Source organism: Molothrus ater, chromosome 3 (genome assembly GCF_012460135.2).
Source record: "Molothrus ater isolate BHLD 08-10-18 breed brown headed cowbird chromosome 3, BPBGC_Mater_1.1, whole genome shotgun sequence".
NCBI classification, from domain to species: domain Eukaryota; kingdom Metazoa; phylum Chordata; class Aves; order Passeriformes; family Icteridae; genus Molothrus; species Molothrus ater.
In genome coordinates this window covers 89616173-89637747 of record NC_050480.2, presented here as the reverse complement: position 1 = coordinate 89637747, position 21575 = coordinate 89616173, and the positions used below count along the sequence as shown (strand labels likewise).

The 21575-nt window shown below is 38.0% G+C and overlaps 1 protein-coding gene across 1 annotated transcript in view; it reads left to right on the top strand.

The window, feature by feature from the left end:
* The window catches only part of ZNF292 (zinc finger protein 292), a 49241-nt gene extending 27831 nt beyond the window's left edge, over nucleotides 1-21410 (top strand). Inside the window, 6 exon segments of the mRNA XM_036379670.2 lie at nucleotides 115-250; nucleotides 7240-7442; nucleotides 10176-10312; nucleotides 11495-11636; nucleotides 13321-19666; nucleotides 19669-21410. Coding sequence (XP_036235563.1) covers nucleotides 115-250; nucleotides 7240-7442; nucleotides 10176-10312; nucleotides 11495-11636; nucleotides 13321-19666; nucleotides 19669-20489 — 7785 coding nt within the window. The 3' untranslated portion in view covers nucleotides 20490-21410.
* The last annotated feature ends 165 nt before the right edge of the window (nucleotides 21411-21575 follow it).

Sequence of the window (21575 nt, the reverse complement as noted above, 5' to 3'; positions counted from 1 at the left end):
ACTCTCCATCTGGTAAGGCATTAATGTGATAACATAAGGTACAAAGGAGTATGAAAGACACATTATTTATGTCTTTTTAAAACAATACCTTGTTTTGTAAAATATATTATTCAGGTGGCTCATAAAAACTTGATGGAAAATGGCAGCCAGGAACTGCACATTTTAACAACACTTACACAAGAGAAGGGAGTGTGGAAGAACCCAGTATTGTGTGGTATTCTGTCCCAGGAACAATTGGACCCAGATAAAGGTAAAATTTAGAGTTATTTACTTCAATTTCATGGTATATTGAAATATTATTATGATCAATGGAAGTTTTTTGTTCAATACAGTTTGTGGTAATTTATAAGCTATATAAATAAATATGCATGTAGCATTTTCTGAACTATTAAGATAGTATGTTCATGGTAACATACAAATAATTTAATGTTGGTATTTTGCATAAAACATAATCATGCCTCAAATTCTCTTGCCATTTTCTTTATAAGCCATGTGAAGGGAGTTTACATACAGGCTAATTTACGATGGGGTAAGTTCAGTACTAATATGCAAAATTTATTTGCCATAAACACAAAAAATAAAAACTGCATATATTTTTTTAAATGAGAATGTCATTTATTCAGTTATGAATGCCAAGAGGACCTTTACTGAAGTTCATTGAGACCTGAGTTCTGAGAATGGCTAACAGTAGTTGCATGGGGAAGAGTATGTGATCAGCAGAGGCTTACAAGGATAGTGCCCTGATAGGTTATTTTTGTTTGGTCCCCGCAATTCAGAAGCGGTATCCTTGTGTGAATAAACCTTAGTTGTTTTTTTGATTCTTTAACTAAATTGTTTTAGAATCTGTATAAAGCATCACGCATAAGCTCTATGGCAAAGTTGCACAGTTCTTACATCAAGTGAAGTAGTTCCTCTTAGTGTCTGCCTCCTTTTAGCCTGGTGCCTGCTTATTTCATATGATATTTTCTATCTATTAACACGTTAACTCTTCTCACATTTTTTAATGAATGCCTCACAAGACCTGATTCGATAGACTGCTATCATATCTCATCTTCTCTCTTCTGTAGTCTTACATGTCTTCCAAATTTACTGTCTCATTCTTTCTATGGGGAACTAAAGGTCTATTCAGCAGTGAATATGATTTTCTGCTTTCTGCAACATTCCTTTCATAATATTTAATAATAATAGTTTTATAACATTAGCCTTGCTTCTTGACTGAGCATTGAACCAATGTTTTCTTAAATCAGAACTAAACAAGACATTTTTTTGAGGACTAGTACCTATTTCAGTGTTAGCTTTTTCCCCTATCATGCCTGTATGTACATTTAGGCTTGTATTTTTTTCCTCCATGAAAATCATTTTGGGGGTTTTGTCAACATTTTAATTTTATCTGGTATGCTGTGTTATGGACTGCTGGCATGTTTTTACTACCCTGCTTTTGTCAGCATATTTTGTCATGGTTCTCCGCCCTTTTCCAAATGTTTATAAATGTGCTGGACAAAGCCCATCCCTGGTACAGATCCTATAGAAACCCACTGAGAGTTTGGTTTTTTTGGTTTTTTTTTTTTCTTTTTCCAGTAACTGATAATTTATCTGTACAAGGCTCTTCTTTTTACTGCCAAGAGAGCTTGGTATCTTTAGGGATTTGATGGACTTCTTTTAGTGCTTTAAGAAAACAAGTTGGGTCTCCTTGTATTCAAATTACCACAGCTCTCTTGGATAAGTCCAGTAAATGTAAAAAATTATTTTCAATTTTTTTTTCCAGAAGTTGGGCATACTCTTCCACAAGATTTGCATTTTGTTGCTTCTTTTAATTACTTATTCTACACCTAATGCAGACTTTGGATTAGTATGTAGTCCTCAGAGTCCCACAGAGTGCTCCTTTACTAGCTTCCTCTCAACCACACTGCTGCCGTTGTAACTTGTAAGGTACGGGTAAGAGGGAGGTTTAATTAATATTTAATTGCCTTCTATTTGAGTCTTTTTAAGACCCTGCTCATGAGTTCAGTATTGGATGAGGAGGACACAAGGCAGTAAGTAAGATTGTGACCATGGACTTCAGGAGAGCTAACTTTACCATCTTTAAGGAATTTCTTGTAAGAGTCCCATGGGAACAGGTCCTGCACTGCTATCAGACATTGCGTTGCATTGCATTTGCATGGTGACCAGACCTGCTATTACTTCAGGTTTCACCTGCATGACTTTTTTTTTTCTGAAGATAAGAAACACTTGTATTTGGAGAGAGGAATTTTCTACATTTCTCCACTTCATTAATTGGTTATGGAAGGAAACCTTAGTAAAGTTGTCTTAATTTTCTCACATCATAGTGGGTCTTTTGTCTTACTGGCCTCCTCCTGAACTACAGATGGCTTAATGTGAGATCAGGACTGATATTAATCTAGAATTGAAACTGATCTGAATTAATGACAACTGAAAATTAGGTTTCCTGAAGTCATGTGGCTGTCTGTGTAGCCTTATTGCTCAGTGTGCTGAAGACTGAAAGTTGAAGTACACCAAAGTGTTTAAGGTTATGCCATAGCCTATGCAATGTTAAAACACTGCACTTCCATCCTTAATTTCTGTCAGTGTGGCTTGTGCTCTTTAGCATGAACTTTGCCATCCTCGAAGTTATAATTTTCTTGTAGTGATGGTATAATCCTTCAAAACTGTCAGTGGTATCTCCTCTGCTGATACAGAGGGTGAGTGGAAGAACTGTCTAGAGGAAAAGGATCTTTGATAACCTTATGAAAAGCCAGGCTGCTGCTGCTTTTTTGGTATTTAATTCTAATTATCCTTAGAGATTTAAACCTGGATGCCAAGAGTTGGGTTCTTGAATTTTTCATAAGTTTAAATGTAGTAGGGAGGCATCTAAAGAATATCTCACTGAAAGGAGAATCTGGATACAACCATCACTATCCAGAGATTGTCAAGGTGGATAACAGGCAGAATGTAACAGCCAACGTGGATCTATTTTCAATAATTAGAGCACCTGTCACCAGAAGTTGAATGATATGAGTAGCCTCAGTTTTGAGAGAAGAAAAACGTGTTTTCATCCTGGGTATATTCAAAGCAGCCATCTGGAACTTCTTGTACCCTTTCTCTAGACACTGTGCCACCACAGAGGCATCTAGGATTGATGCTGCATTCAACAGAATTGTGCTGAGATGTTTGCATGAAGGATTCTGAGTCCCAGCTCCTGGTAGATTTGGAAAGCATCAAGTCAGTTCAGAGTCACTCACAGTGTGAATGCACATATGGACTAACACTTGAAGATGACGGAGGACGTGTCATGGCTCAACCCCAGCCAGCAGCAAAGCCCCACTCAGCCACTCTCTCATTCCCCCACCAGCAGCACTGGGGAGAGAATAGGAAGGGAAAGGTAGAAACCTCATAAGCTGAGATAAAGACAGTTCCATAGGGAAAGCAGAAGCCATGCACACAAGCAAGGCAAGGAATGAATTCCCTGCTTCCCATGGAAAGGCGGGTGTTCAGCCATGCCCAGGAGAGCGGGGCCCCATCACACCTCAGGGTCACTTGGGAACACAAATGCCATCGCTGCAAATGTCCTCCCCTTCCTCCTTCCTCCCTGCCTTATATACCGAGCGTGATGTTCCATGGTCTGGAATGTCCCTTTGGTCAGCTGGGGTCACCTGTCCGGGCTGTGCCTCCTCCCAAGCTCTCCCAGCCTCCCCAGCCTGGCAGCACAGAAATCAGGAAAGGCCTTGGCTGTGTAAGCCCTGCCCAGCAATAACAAAAACATCTCCACATCATCATCACTGTGTTCAGTACAAATCCAAAACACAGCCCTGTACCAGCCACTGTGAAGAAAATTAACCATACCCCAGCCAAACCCAGTACATTGTTTCCTGACTAGCAGCTGAAGTTCTTGGAGATGGATTGTCCATGTGTATATTCACCTCCTGGCTTCATCCTCCCTGGCTAAAGCAAGGCTGATAAGACATAAAGGTGGTGGATTAATCTGTACCTATGCTACATCTGATGAGGGGTCTGGTAGTAGGATTATGAGTGCTTTGTAAGGCAAATATTCTTTGTGCTCTTTAAATCAGCTAAAACATGGCATTAATCTGGACTGTCTTCCACAGAGAACCTGTTAGTGCCTGGAGTTTATTCGTGCTCTCATGTGCTGCTAATCTGTGGATTACGTTTTCTCTGGTTTAGTCTGTGTATGGTACAAGCAATTCCTGTAGTAAAAGTTCATATCCTTCTTGTGAACTTGGCATGGAATCACTTGGTAGTAGGACCTGATATGCCAGCTGTGGAATTCAAGGGAATCAGAGGGAAACTGTCCAAAAGGTTAGATCCCAGTCTGTCCAAATTCATTTGCTAGACTTAGTAGATTGTAATACCACTGTCAGATGCTATCTGCACATCTTCATTTTCCTTCATGTTCTGTAATTTTATATGAATTTTGCACATCTTGCACAAACATACTTGTGAATTTTAATGGATGAGGGAGCATTGCACAAAAATTAATTCAATATTTTTTCCAATAATTGTTCCCATTAAATATGTCAGGGTTTACACTCATAAAGGTTGTGATTTTTTCTAGAAGAGCACTTGTGTCTCAAAGCCTTTTTATAAATTACTATTGATATTGTAGGCTAGCAATTTGTCCACAATAACTTTTGAAATTGACATTGTACAATAAAATATATTTATCCAAATATTTGAAAATAAACAAAACCTTCCTCAGTAACCTCAAAATCTTATCCTTAAGACTGTGCCCCACCATAAACTTAGTCCTGTAGTCCCAGCACTGTTTTTTTTCTTAAAATGTCTGCTTTAGTTCAGTTACAAAACAAATGTATTAAAATTCTTGTTTTGAATGAGCTTTCAGATGTTAAACATAATGGTTATAATCACTGGGATTGGAATAAAGGCTTAAGAGCTAATATGTAACTGGTAACCCTGAGGTCTTCCTGTGTCTTGTTGAGAAGATAACAGAAAATGTGCTGATGCTTATGCAAGGTAGGCTGGCTGAAGCAGTAAACACTAAAGGAAGGGGATTACTGAGAGCTAGCAGATAGAATGTAATGTTTACAATATTAAATGCAGCAATTATAGTAATAAATCGGAGTGAAACATCTTGAATTACCAATGTCTCTTAAAGTCTAAGGTCTTCCTGTATCTTGTTACAGAAATAAGGTAAAATGTTCCAATGTTATTCCAGACAGACTATCCAGGACTAAACGTTGTGGGTGAAGGGATTATTGGTACCTGGTGGAGGAAGAGCAAGGCTAGGCTATTGAATGTGGTTAGTCACAGGGTCATTTGTGGGTTGGCAGGAGTGTGAATGTCTTTTATAATGCATTGGTAATGACATTAAAGGAACATTTATCTGCTGCTTAGAATGTCCTCTAATAAATACAAAAAAATGTTTACTCATTGTCTGTTAGTGTGCTCTGGTTTTCCTTTGTTACTGCGTACATACAAATCTGGTCGTACCTTCATTGCCATGGGGAAAGGAAGAAGGAGCTCATTTGATTTGAATATTCTTACACATCAGTTAGCCATTGCTGATCATCTGTAACAGGGTACAAGTGTATGGTCAAATAACTAAGAAGTTGGTTGAAATGATAATTCAACCACAGATCTGAAAATGCCTGAAAGATAATGATGGGGTTTAACAGGCCTGATTTCTGCAAAAGGCAACATTTTCTGCCTAAAAGTCTTGTGCATTAAAATGGTAAAGAAAATGGTTGACCTGATTCTGATTTCAAGATGGACTTTTAGTAATGTTCCATATAAGCAGCTAGAAGAAGGAGAAATCATGAAATGAAGACAGTAGTGAATCAAACTAAATAGTATGGGAAGAAGCAAAGAATGAGATGAACTTTTTTTTTAATTAAACCATGTTTTGTATTCTACTAGTTCAAGTATTACAGAGAGAATTAATTTTTTAGATGTTGAAAGTAGTTACTTCATCAAATTGAAACAGGATTTGAAAAGTCAAGAAAATATAAATTAAGTGAATGGGCAACATGATTTAGGTGAAATTGAGGATGAGGAAATTAAAAGGTATATGATGACAGTTCCTATCAAAATGTGTCAAAGTGAGCACTGCAGATGACTAGAAGGTTTTGGGACTACTCAAAGGTTGGAAAAAATCTCATTCAGAAATGATCAAGATTTTAATCCTAATACTGAAAGCATATCATGAATGTGCTAGTTTTCACAAAAGAAACCAAAATCAGTAGAAAAAGTCTGCTGGTTTTAAAAGACGTGAGAATGTGTTATGAAATTGAAGTCAGGGCAATTGAAAACCAAGGGGTTTTTTATAGAGTATATATCTACCTTGTGAAGACAGGGTGGAATGATGTCAAAAGGATTAGAGAAAAGTGATTGCCTATGTGTCTAGTTTTAATAATTGACTTTAAATGTTCCAGAGGTAGTACTAAACCGCATGCTTCAAAGCTGAAGCAATTTTGATCTTGAAGATCTGAATGAGACCCGAGATGTATATTTAAGATTCAGAACATTAGCCTGTGTTCCCCTTTTTGTGGAATTTTTATGCCTTCTATTGAGCACCTAGAGTTGGACTGTTAGTGTAGACTACAGAGTTTAACTCTGGTGGGAGCATGTTTGAAAAATCCAGTTCAGTACCTGTCTCTTTTGAGTTTTAGACTATGCACAGTCAAATGTATGCAAGATATGCCTCTTTTTTCAAATAAGGAAAATTCTTTGGTTGAAGAACCATAAAGTGTTTGACTGTATTCTGTGGGTGTATAATACGAAACATTTCACACCAATAAAAACAGGTTCAGAAACTTCTGTACTTGTCACATATATCTTTCAATAGCAAGGTCTTTAAAAGGCAACATTAGCAAAGGCATAGCACAAGTGTACAGACGATCTAAGAGTAGTGGCTTTGTGTTATCTTTCTGTAGAACTATAATTAAATGGTATCTAAATATTTTAATATTTATTGGTCTCTAAGTCTGTTTTGTGTGCAGCTGTTTAGCCAAGAAATTAAAATGAATTAAAACCTGCAAGTATATAAAAGGTCTGTGACAGGGAATCTTTATGATAAAGAAGTGCAGTTCACTGAGAAGCTTTTCCCTCATCTTTGCTTGGTATCTTTTGTATATCTGTTTTGATTTGTGTAAATTTTAGGGTGAACCATGACGAGTAAATGCAGTCCGTTAACTCTGTAACATGCATGTAATGTTTTGGCTTTTTTTTTCTTTTTTTTTGGTTTTTTTTTTCTTTTTTTTTAAGTGAATGAATTTTTAGTGTCAGAAGGCCCTGTCCTGCTGGATATGCGTATTAAGCACCTAATGAAAACAAAGCAATTAACGCAAGCTACTGCCCTGGCAAAACTCTGCTCTGACCATCCAGAAATCAGTGGCAAAGGCAATTTCAAACAAACCTACCTGGTCTGTCTTTGTTCAGGATCACCAAATGAAAGGCTAATGGAAGAAGTAAGTAAATAATAAAGAACTTTTTTTTCTTAGACTTATTTCTTTAATGGTAGTAAAGTCAGTAATCATAAGCTGGTGTTCTATAGAATAGGTTTTTCTTTTAAAATATGATCTAAAATATTTTTGGTGTTTTTTTCTTTTCATTCAAGTCACTTTTAAGCTGAGTAATGACTCAAAACACTCATGGAAGTGTATTATTAGGTCATTAATGGGCCTTTTCTGGCTGTGCTGTAACTTTGTGCTTGATTTTGCTTAAAGTATTATAAAACTCTGCCTCAGACCTCCTTAGTAAAGTGAAGTTAATCATTTTCCCACTCTTATTACTTGAACTATATTGTTTTTTGTGTATACCTAGTACATAGAATGGGGCCCTTTAGATGCTGCCTGCAGTTCAGAGAATAAATGTAACTTCACCTAAATTCCTGGGCGCAATTGAAGGTGAAATCAGATCTTTGATCTGGTTTGTAATATAAAATCCTTCTAATTTAAATACAGAAGTCAGAGAGGAGATGACAGCTTTGCTCTTTTGCATTCTTTCAGGTGGCATCTTCATCTCTCACTCCAAAGTTTTAGCTGAGCCTTTTTCCTTCTTGAAGGAAAACGAACTGCAAATGTCACTTTTCTTGTCTGCCAGTGTCTCTGCTGTCTTTTTGTTGCTGTCATCTTTTTATGTTAAATATTAAGCATATTGCCATTGAACTTAAAGGGATAAGAGTTGTGCACTGATTAGAGCTGGAAAACTTTCCTGCCCTAGATACAGATGAAATTCTAAGATGACAGTTTCTCACTGAGCGTGTTCTTCAGATACTCAGTAGAATTGGATCAGTTTTGCTCTCCTCCCAGCTCTGGCTGCTGCAGACCCTGTCAGAACAGGCTCAGGAGGGGTTGTGACAGGGCTGTGCAATCTTACCTTTGTTTGCTGGAGACATGCAATGGAACTTTGAATTTATGACCCTGCAAACAGGCTTCCTTCGTTACTCAGCCCCAACACAGAATGGGCTGGTTCAGTGAATGAACTGTGAATGCCCTGGACAAAAGGAATGGGTTAGCCTTGTTTCTTTGGATGCCATAACATACAAGTTCATACTGGGTTATCAGAGAGAACCTAATCCAGGTATTTCTCAGCTTTGGATTGCTTAGATTAGCAGCTTTGGCTAACTGTTTGCAGTATTGCTAACAGTTTTGGAAAGATCATGTCTTACTAAGAGAAAGCAGATAAGCTTTAACATGTCAGGGTGGACTTAAAAACTGAGAAGGACTGTCATTTTTGTAGTGTGAGAACAGCAAGAAAATAGTAAAAAAAAGGTGCAAAAAAGTATATTATCGGTGTGGAAATTTTTATATCCATTCAGACTAGGTAGGAAAGTAACATTTAAGCAAGTTTTCAGCATGGTTTCCTAGTAGTTTCCTTCAATAATGTGAAGAATTCAGACCTGCAGTATGTGAAATGCTAGACTGAAAAACTTGATGTTGAAACCTTTGTTAGAAACAGGGTCCCTTAGAAGTGTGACAGGCTGGAAAAGCTTTTAATGAAGTTCCCTTATAATAAGTTCGGTTTGCTGTATTCTTCTCTAAGCTTTTAATTGACAGTCCCTGTCTGAGATGGGGCACTGAGCAAAGCAGACCTTCAGTCTAAATTGCTGTTACATTTATACTGTTCCATTTTAAGAAATCCAGTTTTCTCTACAAGATGACTTTGAGGTTGTTAAACCTCCAGTGATATTCAGTGAAGGGCTATTAGTATATTTACAAAGTGTCAATTTAGAGGTGTGAAAATAAGTAGTTGTACTATTCAAAATTGTAGTTTGATTGCTGGATACCGTGGTGCCCAATCCAGCTGTGCTGCCGCCTTACCCAGAGTGCCGGACCAGCTGGGTGTTTGGGTGAGCACTTCTGTTTCTTGCTTTGGGTGGTCTTGTGATTTCTCAAGAGAGACTTCCAACAGTGCTGTTGTTATAGTCAAGCTATTCTTCAGCTGCTGGTGTCAAAGAATAAATACCAGCATGTCCTGCCAGATGCACTAATTGATGTAATCAAACCAGTCAGCTGAGAATCAGATTAGACAGTATTGTTACAGCAAGTGCACTGATTCAGTACTGATATAGCTATCTAGTAGTACTGGGCAGCTGTGATTTTTCCTTTGATTTGCCATAAAACTAAGTACTTCCATTGGTACTTGACAAATAATTTATATTGCACAGACTGTAGTGTTCCTCTAGAACAGCATTCAGATGACCTGCTTCTCACTGTACAGCTTTCCTTTTCTTCATATCTTTGATTTTTTAAAAAGTACTAGAACAGTCATGTTAAACCTCAGATTCATTAACCATCCAGCTCATTGTATTAAAGCAGTAGTGACATCACTGACAAGTAAACTGGATTAGAATTACAAGTAATTTTCTTTTTTGTGTTAAGCTGCAATTTAAAGTTATAAGTCTTCATATCACTATTACCAGATGTATGTGATATATATGAATAATTAATATGCTTTAAAATTCTTAGGTGACTGGGACACTAGATACAAATAAGTCACATCTAAGAAAAAAGTTTATGTTCACTCTAATAAGACAGTTTTTCTGGTGGCATAATGAGTTTTGATACTAGATTTGCTTTCAAGCTCATCTCTAACTTAAATTAAAGTTCTGAATTATTGTCTTGCAAAGGTTTATGTGACTGTGTGTTTGAAAATGCAACCACTTTCTGAGTCTTGTTCTTCTCTTTCTTCTCTTCTAGATTGCAGAAGTAGATTGCAAAGATGCACTTGAAATGATCTGTAACCTGGAATCTGATGGAGATGAAAAAAGTGCTCTAATTCTATGTGCAGCATTTCTATCTCGCCAGCTGCAGCAAGGGGAGATGTACTGTGCCTGGTGAGTTTGAATCTTGTTTTCTATCTAAGAAAAAAAACTTAGTCTGGGGAAGATACATAAGCCATAAGTTAACTTTCTTTAGCTTGATAAAATCTGTGAGCTAAACAGAAAGGAGATAAGACTCTTGGAAAGCTAGAAAAGAAAATAAATGGATTTTGCAAGATAAGCATCCATTGCAGGAATTTGAAGGGTATCTGTATGATGAGGCAAATACCAATAGCTGGTTAATAATTTTTCCATAGAAATAAGAAATTTAATAACTGCAGGCAACTGGTCAGCATTATGTCAGCATTTAATGAGTAAGTACTGTTCTTTCTGTCCTGTAACAACGCGGTGTTTCTTTTTCTAACAAACTTAGAAAGGAAGAAGCTCTTTACTACTACTGTAACCACAGTAATAAGCTAGATGAAGATACTTATTGTTTAGGGCTTGCTTTCTTAACGTAGGAACAAGTTAACTGGTCTTTGTTGGCAGATATTTGAGATGTTAGGGTTTTAATTTCCTTCTGCTAACTAGCAAACCTGTATAATTCTTGAAGAATTTGTTTTGTCTGTGCATCTCTGTTTTATGTGCAGGAGAAAACCGCTAATGCAGGATTTTGCTTTAAGAGATTCTGCTAAAGTTTTGGGTGTTACAGCATTTCACAAGGTACTAGGTACTTTTGGCTCTTTGCACCTGAGGAGGAATCATCAAATAAGATAATGTAGATACTGTGATACTGTTTGGCTTTAGGGGCTAATTCCTTGCTAAATCAGTCACGTCCAGCTCTTAAAGCAGAGTAGCTTTAGAAAAAGTGTATCTACCACAGAGAGAAGCCAATCTTCTGTAGGTATTGGTAATTACTAAGAGTTCAGAAGTATACAGTTCCAGTCTGTGAATAGTAAACTACTGTACAAGACTTCTTTTTTTCCAAGGCCACATAATGAGTAAATTATGTAGCATAAGTTGTGGTAATACAGGTTTTATTCTGAGCTGTCCTTCTGGAATTGAGCCATTGTCATAATTTTGAAATTTAGATACTTAATAGTGTGGATATTTTAATAAAAGATAAGGTGTAAATAAATAAATTTCAGGCTTTTTCCTTTCTCAAAGACAAAATGGAAACTGTTCTTAGCCTTGCATTTCTTGTTATAAGACTAGTGGTTGCATTGATGGCCCTGAAATATTGTTCTCTTGTTCTAGGGAACTGACTCTTTTCTGGAGTAAACTGCAGCAAAGGGTAGAGCCTTCTATTCAAGTGTATCTAGAGAGATGTCGTCAACTTTCTGTGTTAACTAAGACTGTTTATCACATTTTCTTCCTGATTAAAGTAATTAATTCAGAGGTAAGGATACTCCTGAAAGAATATTTTTGGCACTTTCAATGGAATGGTAATTAGGAAAATTTTTGAAAACTTCCTGTCTTTCTGTACAGTATCAGTTTCAGGGCAATCCTAATTGGTTTTAGGAATGGCCATAGCAACTTCCTTCTGCAGGTGAATTATAAATTGATTCATTTTGAATCATTAAAACTTTGGTTCCTTTGCAAAAAGAGTAAGATTAAACAGAAAAGCTGGATGCCACAACTGAGATGAAGAAAGAAGCAAAGGTGAGGTTATGGCCTCTAGGTTTGTCTGTGTCCTCTAAATGTGGTATTTTCTGTAAGGAGGCCCTAACATTCCTCACCGTTATTTTCCATATTTCAAAAATTACAGAAAATTGAGAGGATCAGCTTATGAGGAAAGGAAATGAAGGGTGTAAAAAACCCCAAAAACTACAACTCAAAACCTTTTGAATTGCCACTTATGAATGCAGTTTATTTTGATAAATGAAATACTTGTCACCTGTGGGCTTAAGTCCAATGTTGTATTACAAACGTGCTCATCTTTCTCGGCTAACCTTGTCATCTAGTTTTCTTAGTTTCTTTAGTAGTTGCAATATTTAATATTGATAGCTAAATTTAGCTCCTATGAAGATTTTTGTAAGTTGGGAAATTAATTCTAAGAATAAAAATTCCTGGTTTTGTTTTTCAGTGTTCTGGTACAGCTAATCATGGACTTCTAAATTTAAAGATTTTTTGCCCCCCTGTAAGATATGAAATAAATTGGAATTAGAGAGGGGGAGGAAAATAACTTTCACAGAGTCTGTGAAAGTTTCTAACTTTCATTGATATCTCTGTCTGCTCTGTGCCATATTGATTTTTCTCCACTGAGCATTTGAGCATTTACTTGTTGGCAGAAATTGGAGACCATGTGGGTAGTAGACTTGTACATTCATAAATTTGCTGAACTTTATTCTCATGTATGCCACAGCCCCTCTCATGCATCCCTGGCAGCATAAAGAGCTTGTAAAGTCAATGTAAATGTAAATGGTGTTGCCTTAGGGTATGAATGAGTAAAGACCACATGACTGTAGAACATTCAAATGATGGAACATTTAACAAAATGTAACTACACTCACTGCTTTCAGTTGGACTGAAGCTGTGTGTTCACTTGAGGTCAGTTGACTTTGAAGTGACATAATTTTTAAAAATAAAAGTAAAGCTTTTACTTTAAGTGATCTCTAAGTTATAGATCTTTCTGAAGATCACGTGTTTTTTTCTTTACCTGTAGCAGTTTCTGCCATTTGATTTCTACCCAGTGTTAAGTTGATGTTTCATAGAAGCTCCTCTCAAATACCTGTGGCACAACTGATAGGCTTTATTCCAAGGAAAAGGCTCAATATTGTTCTGATATAAACCAAACGCCTCTAACATACAGTCCAAAAGTGCTCAAACTAGACAGGACATACAATTAATTGGTCTTTAAGTTGTATGTAAACTTCAACATTTTTTAGTAGCATGAAGACAAATTATGCAATTTAAGGAATAGCATCTGAGGAAAATCCATTCTGTTTCTTGAGGTAAAAAGTATTACTGTGAACGCCAGGTGCATTTTTTCTGACACTTATGATTGAATAATGACATCTTTTACTTAAAAGTATAGAAAGAGTTAGATAAAATGACTTACTAAAATTAGTCTTGCTTTACAGATTGATGGTGCTGGACTTGCAACATGCATTGAACTGTGTGTGAAAGCATTGCGCTTGGAATCCAGTGAAAATGCAGATGTCAAGATATCTATTTGCAAGACTATCTCCTGCTTACTTCCAGATGATTTGGAGGTGAAACGTGCTTGTCAGCTGAGTGAATTTCTTCTGGAACCCACTGTGGATGCGTATTATGCTGTTGAAATGCTATATAATCAGCCTGACCAGAAGTACGATGAAGAGAATCTTCCAATACCAAATTCTTTGCGCTGTGAGCTCTTACTTGTACTGAAAACTCAGTGGCCTTTTGATCCAGAGTTCTGGGACTGGAAAACTCTGAAGCGTCAGTGTCTGGCACTTATGGGAGAGGAGGCATCCATTGTGTCATCCATAGACGAACTAAACGACAGTGAAGTTTATGAGAAGGCTGAGGATGACCAAGAAGATAGTAAAGAAACTTCTCTGAATGGCCTTGCTGGCATTGATGAGGCTACCAGCCTTCTTAGGGGTATCAGAGATGAAAAGCAGAAAAAGAGAGAAATCAAAAAACTCAGAGAGAGGGGGTTCATATCAGCTAGATTTAGGAACTGGCAAGCTTACATGCAGTATTGTGTGTTATGTGACAAGGAATTCCTAGGTCATAGAATAGTTAGACATGCACAGAAACATTATAAAGATGGAATTTACAGTTGCCCTATTTGTGCCCAAAATTTTAATTCTAAAGAAAACTTTGTTCCCCATGTAACTTTGCATGTGAAAAAATCTAGCAAAGAGAGATTGGCTGCTATGAAACCACTGAGGCGACTGGGAAGACCTCCTAAAATAGCAACTGCCAATGAGAATCAGAAAACTAATTCTGTATCCAAACAGGAGCAGCGACCCATTAAGAAGAACAGCCTCTATTCAACAGACTTTATTGTGTTTAATGATAACGATGGCTCAGATGATGAAAACGATGACAAAGATAAACCTTACATACCAGAGATAGTGCCAGTTCAAAAGCCACCCCCTGTTAATGAATTTACCTGCCCTGTAACACTTTGCAAAAAAGGCTTTAAATATTTTAAAAATCTAATAGCACACGCAAAGGGCCATAAAGATAATGAAGAAGCTAAACGTTTTCTTGAAATGCAGAGCAAAAAAGTGATTTGTCAGTACTGTAGACGACATTTTGTAAGTGTTACTCACCTGAATGATCATTTACAAATGCACTGTGGCAGCAAGCCTTATATCTGCATACAGATGAAATGTAAGGCTGGCTTTAACAGTTATGCTGAGCTGCTGACCCATAGGAGAGAGCATCAAGTCTTCAGAGCTAAGTGTATGTTTCCCAAATGTGGCAGAGTGTTTTCTGAAGCCTATTTACTCTATGATCATGAAGCACAGCACTATAATACCTATACCTGCAGAGTCACAGGCTGTGGGAAGGTGTACCGCTCACAGAACGAACTGGAGAAGCATGTTGAGGATCACAACAAGCAGCCTGAAAAAGAAGAGCAGCCTGAAAACCAAACTGATCAGCCTGATCTTAGTCAGCCTCCTAAAGCTAATGAAAGTACTGATGGAGTTGCAGTTAAAGAGGAATTGACATCTCCTCCAGCTGAAAACCGAAGCAGTTTCATTGAAGGAGAAAACATCTGGAACCAAATCAAAGCAGAACCAGTAGGGAATGAAAGTGTAAATGCATCAGTGAGTGTACTGCAGCAAAGCAATTCCTTGCCTAATGCTGGTTCAGAGCAGTCTCCTATGGGTTCAATAAAAACAGAAGAAACAGTTCCAGCGGGCAGCATTAAGCTATCTGTTGTTAACCAGAAGATCCGAGATAACTTTGTGAAAAGAGGTAAATTGGCTGCTACTGCCAGTAAAGTAGATATTACTAAACCTGGAGTCCAGCAGTTGTGCCCATCAGTTGACTCTTGTCTTCCAGTTTTCCAAGAGAGAAAGGAGGAAGGCTGTCTCAGTCAGACTCAGAATGTTCAGACTGTCACCTCAGACACATTAAAACCAGAAGCCCTTGAATCAAAAAGCTTAGAAAGACAAGTGAGCATTGTAAATCCATTCAGCATGCAGAATCAGACAGGGTATCGAAACGGTGTACCCATTTCCAAACTTGAAATTGAAGACAGTATTAAAGCTGCAGCTAATCTATATAACCTGCCTTTAAAAACGTTAGAAAGTATTACATTTATTCCATCACAGCCTAACATAAATAGCTCTTTAGTTCCAGCTGTGTCACCAGCAGCCCCAGTTCAGAAATTTAATTGTCAGGTTGAGGGGTGTACTCGAACGTACAATTCATCACAGAGCATTGGCAAACACATGAAGGCAGCCCACCCTGATGAATATGCTGCTTTTAAAATGCAGCGTAAAAATAAGAAACCGCGGAAATCCAGCAATCTGCAAAATGTGCCGAATGATGGGAAGATTGTGTATCTTATGCCATCACAGGTGGGCAATCCCAGTGGTGCTGCTTTTACTGCACAGAACAAATCAAATTTGAATCCCTCCTCTTCCAGTCAAGTGCAGCATGTCTCAAGTACTCTTTTCCCAACCCACCTAGAAAATCTGGCAAGTCCTATGTTGCCTATAGTGGAAAGTGTCATAAATCCAAATTTGTCTGCTCGTATTAAAAGTGAGCCTGAGAGTGTTTTGTGTTCACAAATGGAAAATTTGTCTGCTGCAACCTTACCTTCCCAGTTGGATGATCTGGCAAAAACAGTTATGCCTCTGAATATTGATGGTGGTTCAGATCCTTTTCTTCCTTTGCCTGCAGAAAATGGTCCAATGTCTCTATTTCCTTCATCAGCAGAGAATCCTCCAAATTCAGTCTTCTCACAACTGGAAAATAACACGAATAACTTTTCTTTGCAACTAGAAGGAAACGCTAGTTCTACCTTCCCAAAAGAGGAGAGTGTTGATCAAATATTTCCCTCACAACTGAGTAATGAAAATAACTTCAGTGAAACTAGTTCTCAGCACCCAGCTTCAGAAAAGGTGAAAAAAGATCGTGGCAGGGGCTCAAATGGGAAAGAAAGGAAGCCAAAGCATAACAAGCGAGCAAAGTGGCCAGCAATAATTAGAGATGGCAAATTTATCTGTAGCAGGTGTTTCAGAGTTTTTACTAATCCTAGATCACTTGGTGGTCACTTATCAAAGAGGTCTTACTGTAAGCCTCTGGAAGGATCAGAAATTTCTCCAGAAGCTCTGCAGGCTAATGGACAATCTTTGCTTGCCAGTATGATTCTTTCTTCAAATTCATTAAACTTGCAGCAACCTCCGGAGTCTGCCTTCAATCCAGAGACGTGTTTTAAAGATCCATCATTCCTCCAGTTACTTGCAGCCGAAAATCGTTCTGCACTGCAGACTATGTTTCCACGGGCCAATGTGACTAACTTTAATACCAGTGGGAATGAGGAAGGTAATCAAATTATAAAGCAAGCCTTGGAAACTGCAGGCATCCCGAGTAGCTTTGATAACACAGAAGTACTTCCACGTGTGGTTACAACAAGTTGTGTCTCTGGTACAACTCAGATGAATGCAGCCGTTCTCCCCAGCTCAGCCACACCCTCTCTGCTGCAGACAGTCTGTAACCCCAGTACCCTGCTGACAGACCAAAACAGGACCCTCAATGCCAAAATTCCTCCATTAAATGAATGCAAGACTTTGCCTGTTTTTGCAACAGAGGACTTAATGCTAAAGACTGTTGAAAATGGCTTGTGTCCTAGCTCATATTCTAACACTGTTGCAGCAGCACAAAACTTTGCTGGGAACAGTTCACGAGTTTCAGTTATAAGTAGTCCCAAGAATTCGGGATCAAGCAACTTGAATAAGAAGGGAACCAGCTCCTCAAAGAGGAAGAGAAAAACACCTACACCCCTGCTTGTGCCCAACACATCACAGAAATTAGCAGTAAACAATGCAACAGTAATGGGACTTCTAACCAAAAGCACTGAAGGAAACATGCAAATACAGGGAGAAAGTTTTCAGTCCAACTTGCTGGCAAATTGTGGCTCTCAAACAGTGGTGGAAAACCTTGCACAGAAACTCAGTAATGTTGACAATCAGTTATTCATGACCAGTATCAAAGATAATTTCAAAACAAACCTTGAGGCTCATACAGTTCTGCCCCCTTTAACAGTAAAAACTGAAAATGGGGATTCCCAAATGATGGCTGCAAATTCTTGTGTGCAGGCAAATTTGGAACAACAGATTTCACAGGACAGTGTTATGCAGAACTTCGAAAAAACCCTGGAAATAATTAAAACTGCTATGAATTCACAGATGCTTGAGGTGAAAACTGAAATTCAGGATACTGTTGCTACTTCAGGACAGAACTTGCAAGTAAATAACACCCAGGCTGCTTCAGAAAATTCAGCACACAGTGTAAAACTACCCACTTCTACACAGTTTGCTGTGCACACAGGGAATGTTACTGCTGCAAAGGGTAGCTCTGCTCAGGCTGAGATACCTCACAAGGATGATACTCAAATGTCAGAGATTTTGGAAGGCTTGCAAAAACTGAAGCTGGAAGATGATTCTCCCGTTCCAATCTCTGAGACTGTTTCTCAGTGTCCTCCAGCAGATAAGCTAGCACCAGCAGTTCCTGTTGTATCACTTGAAAATAAACCCCTCATCCAGCTATCTCCAGAGGCAAGTAACATTCAATTTAGTGATAGAGTTAATAAACCTTTTGTATGTCAGAATCCTGGCTGCAGTTACAGTGCTATGACAAAAGACGCATTATTTAAACACTATGGCAAAATCCATCAGTACACTGCAGAAATGATACTAGAAATAAAGAAACATCAACTGAAGTATGCCCCTTTCAAATGTGTTGTAGCTACCTGTCCAAAAACATTTACAAGAAACTCTAATCTCCGAGCACACTGTCAGCTTGTACATCATTTTACAACAGAGGAGATGGTAAAATTAAAAATTAAGAGGCCTTATGGCAGAAGATCTCAAAATGAAACTGTAAACACAGCCCCACAACCTGTTGAAATAAAAACTGTGCAGACACTAGTAATAGAAAACAAAACTGTAGCTCCATTGGTCAAAGAAACTCAGATAAAGGAAGCTGTAGAGCCTGTAAAAGTATTGGAAAAACTTCTACCAGAAAATAATATTCCTGAAAGACTGGAAAAACCTCCCCAGGTGGTTTCTGTGCCACTGGAGCAGCACAATCCAGCATCTTTTGATGGTTTGCAGGAACAAGCCAAAGTACGCAAGGCTAGGAAGCACAGGAAGGAGAAAGAGGAGAGGAATGGTAGGAAGCCCGTAACAAAATCTCTGGAGTTTCCCACTAGGTACAGCCCTTACAGACCGTACCGGTGCGTCCATCAGGGCTGCTTTGCAGCTTTCACAATACAACAAAACCTCATTCTTCATTACCAGGCTGTGCACAAATCAGACCTCCCTGCTTTCTCTGCTGAAGTGGAGGAGGAGAATGAGCAAGGCAGAGAGGAACGTGAGGAGGTGGAAACCAAGCCTGCTGTCAGAGAGTTCAGGTGTGAGGTGAACGACTGCTCTCGTATCTTCCAGGAAGTTACCAGCTTGATACAGCATTATATGAAGCTTCACGACATGACCCCAGAGCAAATTGGAAGCATGAAATCAGCTCCAGAGGTGGGAAGGTTTTTTTGTGACCAGTCTCAGTGTAAGTCTTCATTTACAGCGTATCTTAATTATGTCGTGCATCTTGAGACGGAGCACAGTGTTGAGATAAAGCCAAACAAAGTAGAAGATGATGGCATGTTCAAGTGTGACTGTGAAGGCTGTGACCGTATTTATGCTACTAGGTCTAACCTCTTGAGGCATATTTTTAACAAACATAATGACAGGCATAAAGATCATCTAATAAGACCCAGGAGGCTGACACCAGGCCAGGAAAACATTTCAAGCAAAGCAAATCAGGAGAAACCGTTGAGGTCTAAACAGAGAGGACTCAAAAACAGATCAGGAAAAGAGGGCAACAGGCTGTCAGTGAAAACAAAACGAAAGAAAAACGTGAACTTGGAAAACAAAAACTCAAAAGGAATACAGGTTCAGGAAAATAAGGCTTATTCACTGAAGCGCGGCAAGTACGTGTATTTAATAAAGGCCAGAAATGATGCCTTATCGGAATGTACCAGCAGGTTCATAACTCAGTATCCCTGTATGATAAAGGGATGCTCGTCCGTAGTCACAAGTGAAAGTAACATAATAAGGCATTATAAATGTCACAAACTGTCCAAAGCTTTTACTTCCCAACACAGGAATCTTCTTATTGTATCTAAAAAACACTCTGTCTCCCAAGTAAAGGAAGCCTCTTGTGAGCAGGAGGAAACTGATAAAAAAACTGATGTGAAGAGCCTGAACCGAGTTTGACAGCGAGCAATAATGATTCAAGCACAACTACCTTATCACAAAAGGAAACTGAAAAAGGTGAGAAGGATGAAGTGGATGAACTGACAGAACTATTCATTACTAAACTAATTAATGAGGATTCTTCAACTGCTGAAAATCAGGCAAAAATCTCTTCCAGTGTAAATAGTGACTTGCAGGAGACCAGCTCCTGCCCCTCAGAGAAGCAAAAATCAAACAACCTGAAAAGAGCAAATAAAGAAAAAAATGTATCTCAGAGTAAGAGAAAGAGAGCTGAGAAAACAGAGGAGGCACTGCCCAGTGGTGTGAGTAACCTGCACAAGGAGGAAGAGACTGCTGTTGCCATTCAAACGGCCGAGGAGCAACCTGCAGCTTTTGACTGGAGCTCGTTCAAGCCAATGGGTTTTGAAGTGTCGTTCCTCAAGTTCCTTGAAGAATCTGCTGTGAAGCAAAAGAAAAACTCTGAAAGAGAATACCATAGCAGTGGAACCAAAAAAGGATCCCATTCAAACTCTCGGAAAGCCAGCGAGAAGGCCCCCGTAGCAAGCGATAACGTCTCTGGGTTGTGTTCTGAAACTGAAACCCTTGTAGTGTTTGCCAACCCATCACAGCTTCCATGTGGTGATAATGTAAAGATAGTGTTAGACAAGACTCTTAAAGACTGCACTGAGCGTCTGTTGAAGCAGCTTCAGGAAATGAAACCTGTGGTCAGTTTGAGAAAGCTCGAAGGACGTTGGGAGGATAATCCAGAGGTTATAGCTGCAAAAGTAATTGTTTTGGGTACTGAGGAAGGGGAATCAAAATACTGAAAACCTAATGTGTTTAACCATGACCTGTAATAGAATTTATTTTGAATAGGAAGCCATCAAGCATGCTAGTAACTGTGGAGCTCTTTTATTTTGAAGTGATTTAATCTAGCAAAAAACATGACATGAGTCATGTAAATGTCTTATTTGTTTTTATCCCTATGGGACTTGAAGAAAGTAATTGCTTCAGTTTTGTAAATACTTGATCAAGACCTCAACTTTCTATCAGATTGTCCTTTCCATAAACGAAATCTTTGTGAGTTGTCTGTGATTGGTATCTTTCACCAGGTTACTTCTCATGTATAACAGTTTTCTTTATTTGTAGATACATTTTTTTGTATATATTTATTATTGTAAATCATTTGCTGCCACCAGCAGTCTGTAAGTCTAAACTATTAAATGACACATTTATATTCGGACTTTTAATTTGTAACTAAGTGAGCAAGTTTTTAAAACTGTCCTTTAATCATTTTAAATTAAGAACTTTTGAACTAAAGCTAGCTAAGTCTGCCATATCCAGTTTATTTTGCATAAAACATTTATTTACAGAAGAAAAGCTGGATAAGATCACATTTCATAGGTTAAACGTACTGACACACTCTCATTTTTGTAAATTTTAACATCCAGTATCTATGGATGATATTCATATGTAGTTAACACATAAATATAATAGTTTTCTTATAGCTACATTTTTCATTGCTTTTAATTGGTTACAAAGCATTTATGATTCCATAATAAAAATGGAAATGTGAATAAAAATAGTTTGCTACATTGAAGATTTAAAACAATATTTGGTATTAAAGAATCCGTTGTGAATGTGATAGAAAATTAGTAGTGTGGAGCAGTGTATATATTTGAGGTGGTGATTTGTGAAGTAGCCCAGTATTGCCTTAAATAAACACACATTTCATTTCTTGTTTTATACATGTGATCTTATAAAGGTTATTTTTGTTTCTGTAACTTAGATTGGTGTATAGTTTAATTTTTGTTAAAAAAACAAAACAAAACAAAAAAACTTCAGAAACCGTTTTTGTAAATAGTGGGTTTATAAAACAGATGGGTTTATTTTGATAATACCAGTTTGGTATC